General features: G+C 40.5%; 1 protein-coding gene across 1 annotated transcript; it reads right to left on the reverse strand.

The window, feature by feature from the left end:
- Positions 1 to 13,003: 13,003 nt before the first annotated feature.
- LOC129947784 (glycosyltransferase-like protein gnt13) lies at positions 13,004 to 13,321 on the reverse strand (the record flags this gene model as incomplete). The annotated part of the gene is made up of 1 exon (XM_056058484.1): positions 13,004 to 13,321. A coding segment is annotated over one exon (318 nt), but the record flags the coding sequence as incomplete, so codon positions are not given.
- Positions 13,322 to 13,498: the final 177 nt, after the last annotated feature.

A 13,498-nucleotide genomic window follows, 5' to 3' on the forward strand; every position in this document is an offset into this window, starting at 1 on the left:
TAAAAATTAAGAAATAAAAATCATTTGTCGATCTTTCATAGATTGGTCCTGATTCACCGGTGGTTTTAGTGCGGTAAGAGTCCCACACTACTCGGTACCGATTCTTACCGAGTGTCTTTTGAAGATTTCCATCGGATATAAAAAAAAAAAAAAAAAAAAAAAAAAAAAACATCCGAACTTGGCTGTAGCAAACATTTTGTGGCTCACCGTACGTTGAAACCTGACAGTCATCCCCGATATTTTGAATACCGGTCAGTTCCTTTTGCGCAGCAGGCCGCTGTCAAACAGGAAATTGAGAGGTTAGTTAGTATGGGTGTTTTGAAAGCCGTTGAAACTAATCAGTGGGCAGCCCCCATCGTAGTTGTCAAGAAGCAGAATGGAGATCTTCAACTTTGTGGTGATTTCAAGGTCACCATTAATCCTCAGTTGGAAATAGACAGACACCCAGTTCCACGAATTCAAGAATTATTTTGTCGTCTTCAAGGCAGTCGTTTCTTCTCGAAAGTGGATCTCTCTGATGCATACCTCCAAATTCCACTGGACGATGCATCCAAGCGCCTGTGTGTCATCAATACGCGCCTAGGGTTGTTTGAATGTCAGCGACTTCCTTTTGGGACCGCAAGCTCGACTGGTATTTTCCAAAGCTACATGGAGCAACTGACAGCTGATCTCGACTTTGAAAGGCCATAACTAACCTACCAAAACCACAAAATCTTAAGGAGCTGGAAGCTTTTCTGGGTAAGCTAAATTTATACAATCAATTCATACCTGATTTTGCACAGTTAGCGGCACCGATAAACAAGCTTAGATCCAAAGAAGTACCTTTCTTTTGGGGTCAACAGCAACAAAAATCGTTCGATAATTTTAAGGAGAAAATCATGAAAATTTTGAGTTTGGTTCATTTTCAAAATGATTTGCCTATTTCTTTAGCTACAGACACATCATCGCATGGCATTGGAGCTGTGATCTCCCATCATTACCCTCATGGAACTGAGAGGCCGATAGCGTTTGCTTCAAAAACACTGACAGAAACTCAGAAAGGGTACAGCCAGATAGAAAAAGAGCAACTTTCAATTATATTCGGTGTAAACAAATTTCACCAATATCTATATGGCCGACAGTTCGAATTAATTACAGATCATCAACCTTTGGTCAATATTTTCAGCCCGAATAAAAAATTACCTGTCATGACCATCCATCGTTTGCAAAGATATGCTATCATCCTTATGAGTTACACATACACGATACGCTATAGGCCTACGAAATCGCATGGAAATGCAGATTGTTTGTTCCGTCTACCCATGGGACCAGACGAGGATTTCGACGATTCAGAAGAAGATAGAGTTTATCTAATAGACAAAGTGCTGGAAAATTTCCCCGTTAATGTAGCAGACATCGCTGCTGCGTCAATTCATGATGAACTAATTAAAAAGGTCATGTCTTATGTTCAGCATGGCTGGCCAAATTTTATACCGCCTTCTGAGACCGAGATACTCCCGTTTTTTCGTAGAAAGTTCTGCTTGTGTGTGTGTACTAATGTTCTTCTTTTTCAGAGCGAGAATTTTTGTAGAGTGGTTATTCCAAAAGCTTTAAACCAAGAGTATTGCAGAAAATTCACCATGGACATTGGGGCATGACTAGGATGAAGAAGATTTCGAGGCGATATTGCTGGTGGCCTGGTGGATTTTGCGGGGCCATTTAAGAAAAGCATGTGGCTTATAGTGGTCGACTCCAACTCTAAATTTCCTTTTGTAATCAAGATGACATCAACTACGTTACAATTTTTGCCTTGGAGGGTTTACCAAAGGCCTTAGTTTGCGATAAAGGACCGCAATTTACGTCCAAAGAGTTTGTGAAATTTTGTAAGAAAAATTCGATTCAACACTTAACGTCAGCACCCTTCAAATATGAATCTAATGGAGCCACAGAGCGTATGGTACGCACTTTCAAGACATTATTGTCTAAGATCTTGGAGGCTTCATCTCAATATGAGGACGCTTCGGCAATTTTCTTGGCGACATATCGCTCGACACCAGACAATACAGGAATCTCTCCAGCTGAAAAATTGCATGGTCGAATGAATCGAACAGTTTTAGCTGCAATGGTCCCCGAGAGACCCATTACTACAAAATCACCCGAGAATGACACTAAATTCTTGCTGGAACAACCGGTTTTTTTCGTCAATACATTAACAAACCGAAGTGGGTACCTGGTGTAATCTCAAAAAAACTTGGTCGTAAGATGTACATCGTGCAGAAAGATAATGCCAATTACAGAAGACAGCAAAACCAACTTCGTACTCGAGAGATTCAGAAGGCATCACAAGACATGCATGAAAGCGCAGTTGATGGTAATTTATTACTCAAAAATCACCCTAAAAATTCAATCACAGAAAATAATCATGTAAATTTACCACCAACAAATCCTTCAAATAACTCAATAATTTGGGAGAGTCCTACTGCTGCAAGTCCTGTGGATTTAACTTCTCTATCAGCATCTAACAATCAACAAGTAAACCCCCAGAAGATCTGACCGTTTACGTTTCAAAAAGGTTTCTTATTATTCTTAAATAAGGTGCGAGGGAAGCTGTAGCATCAGCAACTAGATTGCACAATGGCAACACTTGGTTGCATATAAAAGTTTGACATTTCCTATCTTAAAATAATTATCTATGTTTTGCTTTCTTGTGCATTCTTGTATATTTCTTACCTCATGGTTAACTTTCTTTTTGATGTCTGCCTTCCGTCGAAGAGGTTATCCCAAAATGTATAAGTTCATTTTTCAGATCATTAAATATATTGTACCTAAGTTTAACAAAGCACCGAGTTTTTTATTTCAAGCACTTTTATGGTTGAAAACTCACAGGTTGAGATATTATCTCAAAGGAGTGAGTGTGGAAGTTAAAGATGAGCCACTCTGAAATAGCTGTTTTTTGATTGTTGTTTAGGGAATCGAGCCATAATTGGTGGCGGGCATGGAAATCGCAGCCGATTATAAATTTAGAATGGTTTTGGCAGAATGCGTTGAGCAGATTAAGGTCATGTTTAACGTCCGTTTGGAAAGCGTTACATCTATTGTAAAGGGACACAAGAAGAATGCTCTCACGCAAGTCACTTCAAAGGTGTTTAAACCGGAAAGAATGACTTTACGACAATGGAAGGATGAGCTAACTAAAATGGTCGATGCCTTGAAGCTAATCTAGTCTCGGAGAGCAAACCGGCGTCGGGTGCAACAGGACATTTATTTATTGTATTAGCATATATGTATGTATATCCTCCAAGCTCCAAGAACGAGGTTTACGAAAAACTAAACAACTGTATTAAAAGTATTTATATCCTTTTAGAACCTAAAGACGAAGTACTGGTTGTTGGTGATTTTAATGTACCCAATCTCAATTTGATTCAAATTGACGACGATAACTTCTACGTTCCAATAAACGCGTCGTCTTCAAATGAGCTTTTATTAACAGATGGTATGTCTTCATGTGGCTTAAGTCAACTCAACGGTGTGAAAACCCGTTTTGGAAAAACTTTCGATCTGGTATTTTTCTCCGAAACTTTACGTTCTGAAGCAGCTGTAATTTCTTCTGCTGACAAAATTGTGGACGAAGATCGCCATTATCCTGCATTAGACATAGCGCTTAATTTAATCATGGCTTCACCTCTTATGCTATTTAAAAACAACAAACTAGAATTCAACTTTAGTAGGTGTAATTTTAAAAACCTTTTTAACTTATTATGTACGATCGATTGGGATCACTTATTTTGTAACTTAAATATTGACGATATGTGCAACAACATAAATTTGTAGGTAGTTTTAGTAAAGGTGATAACAGAAACGTTTGTCTGTTGGCACGTGCTGGCCGCTTTTCTGAGAAAAAGTGCATCAAATGCATTGGATCATGACGCCTACGACTCGCTGATCTCAAATATGCTTTCGACAGAAGTGTAGATGTCCTGCAGAGTTTACCGAAAACGTTTTTTTTTGCGTTCTTTGACTTTTGGAAAAACGCTTGAAATTGATCTCACCCGGAATCCCTCGACTTCCTGATTTCGAATATGTACATGACAGACGTCTACGTGGCCGCATTTTCCCAGCAGAGGTCGTTGCCAAAATTGCACTGAAAAGCTTAGGAGCGCTGCGAATTTTGTTTACAATTTGTTGTTTAGTAATGTGATTTTGAGAGAAACCATTTCTGTTATATGTTAACAGAAAGATATTATCACCTTTACTAAGACTACCTACGACTTTAATATCAACTAATACTATTTCAGATCATTTTGGTCAAATTGAGTCTTTTCTCCTTAAAAACATTTTAGCTTAATACCTACGTGTAATATCTTGTTTGATGGGTTGACAACTGGCTCGAAGGCAACAGATGTCAAAATGTATCTCCTCCTTTCTTACATGTTTTTTTTTCAATTAAAAATTAAATTCTTTAATTGTAAATTTATCAAAAGTTACTTTTTAAAACAACTTGCAGTATCATCAATTATTTATTTCACGGATTTAAATTAAAATTCCGAAAATTATATTGGTTTGCATTTCGTAGTTGTAACATAACCTCATTTTCATTTCCTTTTTGCTTCTTGGAAAGAAAAGTTAAATACAAAAGAGGACACCGGAGCAGATCACACAACAAGAACAGAAGAAATACATTTCTTCGCTATCTGTAAATACAATAATACCATAGCAATAGGTGACACATTTTCATGGAAACTCTTCGAGACAAAAATGAAATGCCAACTACAGACTCTCGAGGAAGGCGAATACTCGAGATGGCCGCTAGACGTGGACTATACGTAGCTAACGTAGGAAACACCCCCACCTTCAGGAGACCAGGACACAGAGGCACTATTCCAGATGTTACTTTTGCGATGGGCACCGCATTCGCAAAAATTAAGAACTGGAGAGTAATCGAGGACTATACGGGTAGCGACCACCAGTATATCGTTTTCGACCTGGAGGAAAACCAACGTCACCAACCACGGGCTCCAAGGTGGAACCTAAACAGACTTAACGCGGATGTTTTAACGGGAGTGATCGAGGAATGGGCAGATGCTGTACTGCAAGTAGAAGGACCTGCTGAAACCAAGGCTGAAGCTACAATGCAACTAATTCGGCTCACCTGCGAGTCCTCAATGCACCGAACAACAACAGAAACAGAAATCCAGTGTACTGGTGGACAGAGGAGATAGCTGCGTTACGCCGGAGATGTTTACAACTTCGACGCAGGGGAGGAGGAGAAACGCTGAAACTATGGACGGCGCCATAGTGGATTTCAGAACAAAGAGGTCCGAGCTCAAGAGGGCCATCAATTCGAGCAAGAGAGAGAAATGGGAGGATATCCGCCGTGATGTCAATAGCGACCCCTGGGGACTAGGCTACAAGATTGTTACGATTAAACTAGGAGCTCAGATGACACCTCCAGTCCTAAGCGAAGACAAAATGGAGCTCATTGTTGGAACACTATTCCCAACTCATCCTGTCAAACCACCTGACAACACACCGGTCCAAAGACAGGATATCCCACTTTTTAGCGAGGAGTTGAGCATAGCTGTGCAGTCTTTGCAAAAACGAAGAGCTCCTGGCCCCGATGGAATCCCCGCAGAAGTCCGCCAAAGCATGTCCCCAACTACTTCTGAACATGTTCAACAACTTCCTCATAGAAGGCGTCTTCCCGAAGAGCTGGAAGAAACAACGGCTGATGCTCATCAGCAAAGGCAAAGGAGACCCAGATTCCCCATCTTCATACAGACCGCTGTGCATGCTAGACACAGCAGGAAAACTCTTGGAAAAGCTTTTGAAACCAAGGCTTTTAGCTGCAGTACAAGCATCGGGCGATCTATCAGAGAGACAGTACGGTTTCCGGAGAGGCCGCTCTACTATAGGAGCAATACAAGAAGTAGTGCACGCCACCCAAATTGCCCAACAAAGAAACCACTACTCGAAAGAGATCGTCTTGCTAGCAACGTTAGATGTACGAAATGCCTTCAACTCGGTCCGTGAAGGAAGGAATTCACATCTGGTGCAGCGCAAGGATCAATCTTAGGACCAGACCTGTGGCACATCTCCTATGATGATATCCTTCGCATGGAGATGCCTGACGATGCCTTCTTGGTTGGCTATGCTGAAGACATCGCCGCTATGATTACGGCACAAAACACCGATAGCGCACAAAGAAAGCTAAACCAGGTCATGTGACGAACAAATTCATGGATGGAAGAGCATGGACTCAGCCTAGCCACGAAAAAAAACAGAGATAGTTCTTCTGACGAGGAAGAGGATTCCGACACAAATTGACTTCCAAATCGGGGCCGAAGTGATAAGAAGCAGCGCGACAGTGAAGTACCTAGGATTGAGGCTTGACACAAAGCTAACCTACTGGCAACAAATAAAGACAGCATCGGAAAGAGCATCAAAAGCTACTACATCACTCAGCAGACTGATGGCGAATGTAGGAGGACCAACGAACGGCCAGTAAGCGAAGGCTACTGATGGCGACAACCCATTCCATCCTTCTGTATGGCAGCGAAATAAAGGCGGACGCACTTAAGCAAGAGAAGTACCGTAAACAGATGGCGACAGTGCAAAGACGCGGAGCTCTCCGTGTGGCAAGCTCTTATCGAACGGTATCGGAACCAGCTGTCCTTGTAATCGCTGGAGTGACCGCTGTCGATCTCCTAGCGACAGAAAAGAAGTACGTCTACGACAAAAAGGCGGAAATGGGGGTGAAAGCGGCAGCCGAGGATGCTAAGCAGCTGACCGTACAGATGTGGCAAGAGCGCTGGTGCGCAGAAAACAGAGGACGATGGACGGCGAGGCTGATCAGAAATGTGGCTGAGTGGAAGGATCGGGAACACGGCGAGGTTAATTATTACGTCACCCAGTTAATCACCGGACACGGTTACTTCAACGCATTTCTCCACAAGATCGGTAAAACGAATAGCCCAGCCTGCCAGTACGGGGACTCCCAAGAAGATGATGTTGCGTAACGCATTCCCCCACAAGTAAAGTAATAAAAAAAAAATATTATTAATTTTATTATTATTATTATTATTATTATTATTATTATTATTATTATTATTATTATTATTATTATTATTATTATTATTATTATTATTATTATTATTATTATTATTATTATTATTATTATTATTATTATTATTATTATTATTATTATTATTATTATTATTATTATTATTATTATTATTATTATTATTATTATTATTATTATTATTATTATTATTATTATTATTATTATTATTATTATTATTATTATTATTATTATTATTATTATTATTATTATTATTATTATTATTATTATTATTATTATTATTATTATTATTATTATTATTATTATTATTATTATTATTATTATTATTATTATTATTATTATTATTATTATTATTATTATTATTATTATTATTATTATTATTATTATTATTATTATTATTATTATTTCCTCGGGGGTTTTGTAGTTTTTCCCCTAGAGGACGCGTCCACAGGTGGCGGATAGTGGAACGCTCAGCATTTCCTTGAAATGCAGGGTATGGGGGAAATAAAATACCTCACGCGGACCAACAAAAACTACTATGTGAAGGAACACAGAACAAGAAACCAAATATGGAAAGGGAAGATAAGGAGAACAATTTTACGGTGCAGGGAGTCGGATCCCCAGTACCGGCGTCTGTCGGGGGTGAGTACGCGGGCCCCGAGACGTCGATATACAGCGACCGCACAAAAACAAAAACAATGAGAACTGATTCGATGGGAGTGGAAAGCTTGGCTCCTACGGATCAAAATGCTACAAGCAAGAACAGTGGTGACCCTTTTAAAAGAGCATCAAAAATACTTCGGACTCCCCCTCCGAAGAATGGTACTCCTACAGGTCCTAAACTGCCTGAAGGGCCGAAGTCAGCAAGACGAGGGATTTTCCCGATTTCTCGAGCTGAAGCGGAAAAAGCAGAAGAGGAAGCCAACAGTGGTGCGCTGCCGACGGGAGTAATTAATGCTTCTGCCTCCAAAGAAACGGACGAGGGAAAATCTAACGACGTTTTTCTCATGGAGATGCAGAAATGCCTTAATACGATAAAGAAAATGAAGGCGGCGTGTCTGAGACAAAAAAATATCAGCATAGATATTAAAGATGGCATAGTGTTATTGGAGGAGTCTCTTGACAAAATAAAATGGTCAAAAGGGGAAAAGGACAAGACCGATGTTTGCTGCTCAAAATCGTCCACCACGAGCCAAGAACCCCCACAGCAGAGAGTGGAAGCCGGTCAAAAGAAAGTCCCTAAAAACGTTTCAGAATCGGGAACCACCAAAAGACCTCCAACGAGTCCACTCCAAAAGGATTCCGAAAAGAAAACGAGAAAGATCTCACAAGTCGCAGAGACGGAGGATAGGCAAGTTAACACACTAACCGACGAAGCCATCTCCGGGGTAGAGACCTACGCTCAAGCAACCATCAGAGGAAAGGTCACAGACGCTGCCAAGGGAAGTCTAAATGCTAACACGAAAAAGAATATAGCAACCCTCCGAGAAAAGGACACAGAAGCCGCCAAGGGAACGTTACCTGATAAGACGAACAGGAATAAAGGTAACCCAATCACCAAAACAAGCGGAAAACAGAAGAAGAAGAGAAAGAAAAAGCCTATACGGATACAAAACATGGGAGCTATTCTCATCAAGCCGATGGGCGAGGAAACCTACTCCGGCATTTTGAGAGAAATCCGGAATAAGGCAAATCCAGACGCGACAGAAACAGTTGTCAAAAAGATTCGCGAAACCAAAAAGGGAGAGGTCTTGGTAGAGCTCGGGGCGAAAACAAAAAACAAGACAGCCTTTGGAAACTGCCTAAAGGAAATTCTGGGAGAAAAAGCCATCGTCAAAAATCTCCAACATATGATTTCACTCGAAATTAAGGACCTTGACGAACTAACCACGATAGAAGAGGTCCAGGAAGCAATTCGCAAAAAATTTACCGACCTCATAACAGAGTTGGAAATAGGGATCACTAGTAAAAACAACAGATCCCTGAAGATGGCCATTATAAGGGTGAACGCTCAAGCTGCAGAAGAAATGCTGAAGGCCAACACAATTAAAATTGGCTGGACACACTGCCGAATCAGACAGAGAACCGAAATCCTACGCTGCTTCAAATGTTTCGGATATGGACACAAACAGTCGTCCTGTCCAAACCCGGACAGAAAGGGGCAAGGACTATGCATCCAATGCGGGGAAAAGGGTCATAAAAAGAAGGACTGTAAAAACCAGCCTAAGTGTTGCCTCTGTGTGGAATTAGAAACACCATCATCCATAAACCATGTACCTGGCACCGGAAGCTGTAAAGTGTTTAGGAAAGCACTTGAAGAGGCGAAAAAGGCCTCCTCAAAATGACTTTAATCCTCCAGGCGAATGTACACAGAAGTCTAACGGCAGACAGCCTTCTGACAAAACTTATCTCGGAACTTCGAGCTAACATTGTTATCGTAAGCGAACAATATCGCGATAAGGACGGGCAAAATTATTTTTCAGATCTGCTTAACACTGCTGCCATTTGGATCACAGACACAACAAAATTCCAAATTGATGGAAAAGGTGCAGAAAGAGGCTTTGTCTGGGTCAAAACTGGAAAACTTACAATAGTAAGCATATATTTTAGCCCAAACGACAGGATCGAAGAATTTCGCAAAAAACTGGAGGATTTGGAGGATTTTCTGAACGAGACTCGTGGAGATGTTCTAGTCGCAGGTGATTTCAACGCCAGAGGTCAAGAGTGGGGAATGCCAACTACAGACTCTCGAGGAAGGCAAATACTCGAGATGGCCGCTAGACGTGGACTATACGTAGCTAACGTAGGAAACACCCCCACCTTCAGGAGACCAGGACACAGAGGCACTATTCCAGATGTTACCTTTGCGACGGGCACCGCATTCGCAAAAATTAAGAACTGGAGAGTAATCGAGGACTATACAGGTAGCGACCACCAGTACATCGTTTTCGACCTGGAGGAAAACCAACGAGTCCCAAACCTACGCCACCAACCACGGGCTCCAAGGTGGAACCTAAACAGACTAAACGCGGATGTTTTCACGGGAGTGATCGAGGAAGGGGCAGACGCTGTACTGCAAGTAGAAGGACCTGCTGAAACCAAGGCTGAAGCTACGATGCAACTAATTCGGCTCGCCTGCGACTCCTCAATGCCCCGAACAACAAGAGGTGTCAACAGAAACAGAAATCCAGTGTACTGGTGGACAGAGGAGATAGCTGCATTACGCCGGAGATGTTTACAACTTCGACGCATAGTCACCAGGGGGAGGAGGAGAAACGCTGAAACTATGGAGGGCGCCATAGCGGAGTTCAGAACCAAGAGATCCGAGCTCAAGAGGGCCATCAATTCGAGCAAGAGAGAGAAATGGGAGGATCTCCGCCGTGATGTCAATACTGACCCCTGGGGACTAGGCTACAAGATTGTTACGCGTAAACTAGGAGCTCAGATGACACCCCCAGTCCTAAGCGAAGAAAAAATGGAGCTCATTGTTGGAACACTATTCCCAACTCATCCTGTCAGACCACCTGACAACACACCGGTCCAAAGACAGGATATCCCACTTTTTAGCGAGGAGGAGTTGAGCATAGCTGTGCAGTCATTGCAAAAACGAAGAGCTCCTGGCCCCGATGGAATCCCCGCAGAAGTCCTGAAGGTGACTGCCAAAGCATGTCCACAATTACTTCTGAACATGTTCAACAACTTTCTTATAGAAGGCGTCTTCCCGAAGAGATGGAAGAAACAACGGCTGGTGCTCATCAGCAAAGGCAAAGGAGACCTAGATTCACCATCGGCATACAGACCGCTGTGCATGCTAGACACAGCAGGAAAACTCTTGGAAAAGCTTTTAAAACCGAGGCTTTTAGCTGCAGTACAAGCATCGGGCGATCTATCAGAGAGACAGTACGGTTTCCGGAGAGGCCGCTCTACCATAGGAGCAATACAAGAAGTAGTACACGCCACCCAAATTGCCCAACAAAGAAACCACTACTCGAAGGAGATCGTCTTGCTGGCAACGTTAGATGTACGAAATGCCTTCAACTCGGCCAGGTGGAGTGATATCCTACATGCACTGGAACGGAGATTCCACGTACCTGCCTATCTTCTACAGATGACGAAGGACTATCTCAGGGACCGCGAGCTGATCTACGAGACCGCAGAAGGTCCGCGAAGGAAAGAAATCACATCTGGTGCAGCGCAAGGATCAATTTTAGGACCAGACCTTTGGAACATCTCCTATGATGATATCCTTCGCATGGAGATGCCTGATGATGCCTTCCTGGTTGGCTATGCTGACGACATCGCCGCGGTGATTACGGCACGAGACACCGATAGCGCACAAAGAAAGCTAAACCAGGTCATGCGACGAACAAATTCATGGATGGAAGAGCATGGACTCAGCCTAGCCACGGAAAAAACAGAGATAGTTCTTCTGACGAGGAAAAGGATTCCTACACAAATTGACTTCCAAATCGGGAACGAAGTGATAAGAAGCAGTCCGACAGTGAAGTACCTGGGATTGAGGCTCGACACAAAGCTAACCTACTGGCAACAAATAAAGGCAGCATCGGAAAGAGCATCAAAAACTACCACTTCACTCAGCAGACTGATGGCGAATGTAGGGGGACCAACGGCCAGTAAGCGAAGGCTACTGATGGCGACAACCCATTCCATACTTCTGTATGGCAGCGAAATATGGGCGGACGCACTTAAGCAAGAGAAGTACCGTAAACAGATGGCGGCAGTGCAAAGACGCGGAGCTCTCCGTGTGGCAAGCTCTTATCGAACGGTATCAGAACCAGCTGTCCTTGTAATCGCTGGAGTGACCCCTATCGATCTCCTAGCAATGGAAAGGAAGTACGTCTACGACAAAAAGGCGGAAATGGGAGTGGAAGCGGCAGCCGAGCAGGCTAAGCAGCTGACCATACAGAAGTGGCAAGAGCGCTGGTGCGCAGAAAACAGAGGACGATGGACGGCGAGGCTGATCAGAAATGTGGCAGAGTGGAAGGATCGGAAACACGGCGAGGTTAATTATTACGTCACCCAGTTACTCACCGGACACGGTTACTTCAACGCATTTCTCCATAAGATCGGTAAAACGAGTAGCCCAGCCTGCCAGTACGGGGACTCCCAAGAAGATGATGCACAACATACCTTCTTTATCTGCAGCAGATGGGCAGCACAAAGAGAAGAACTGGAGAGAAACATTGGCACCATCACTCCAGAGAACATAGTCGAGAAGATGCTTAATAGCCAACATAACTGGAACTTGATTAGTACATACACGCATCAGGTCCTCAGAAACAAGAAAAGAGAAGAAGAACAGTTCCGCGTTCCTAACCTTTCCTAACCTATTAATCTACTAACCTAACTAAATCTAACCAAACCACCTTGAACTAACGTAACCTAACTTCACCTAATAAAAGACTAATCTAAACTAACGAAACCCAACTAATTTAACCTAATCCTTACATAACCTTCCTAACCTAACCCTTCCTAACCTAGGAACAAAGTAAGCAGAAGAAGAAAAGATCCTGCTAAAAGACGTGAGCCCAGAATGGGCTGTACAACAGGACCCCCTCTTGAAGAAGTGCAATCCCGTAGTCCCGAGGGGGGGATCTTCGAGACACTTTTGGAGGTTTAGCCGGTATGCCATTATAAGGTTTTCAAAATTTGTATTTTTTCCTTGGTGAGCCCGGCACACGGGGAGGTATGGATACCTCCTTATGGTGCGTAACGCATTCCTCCACAAGTAAAGTAAAAAAAAAAAAAAAAAAAATTATTATTATTATTATTATTATTATTATTATTATTATTATTATTATTATTATTATTATTATTATTATTATTATTATTATTATTATTATTATTATTATTATTATTATTATTATTATTATTATTATTATTATTATTATTATTATTATTATTATTATTATTATTATTATTATTATTATTATTATTATTATTATTATTATTATTATTATTATTATTATTATTATTATTATTATTATTATTATTATTATTATTATTATTATTATTATTATTATTATTATTATTATTATTATTATTATTATTATTATTATTATTATTATTATTATTATTATTATTATTATTATTATTATTATTATTATTATTATTATTATTATTATTATTATTATTATTATTATTATTATTATTATTATTATTATTATTATTATTATTATTATTATTATTATTATTATTATTATTATTATTATTATTATTATTATTATTATTATTATTATTATTATTATTATTATTATTATTATTATTATTATTATTATTATTATTATTATTATTATTATTATTATTATTATTATTATTATTATTATTATTATTATTATTATTATTATTATTATTATTATTATTATTATTATTATTATTATTATTATTATTATTATTATTATTATTATTATTATTATTATT

The sequence above is a fragment of the Eupeodes corollae genome, chromosome 2, assembly GCF_945859685.1.
Source record: "Eupeodes corollae chromosome 2, idEupCoro1.1, whole genome shotgun sequence".
In the NCBI taxonomy this organism is placed as follows: domain Eukaryota; kingdom Metazoa; phylum Arthropoda; class Insecta; order Diptera; family Syrphidae; genus Eupeodes; species Eupeodes corollae.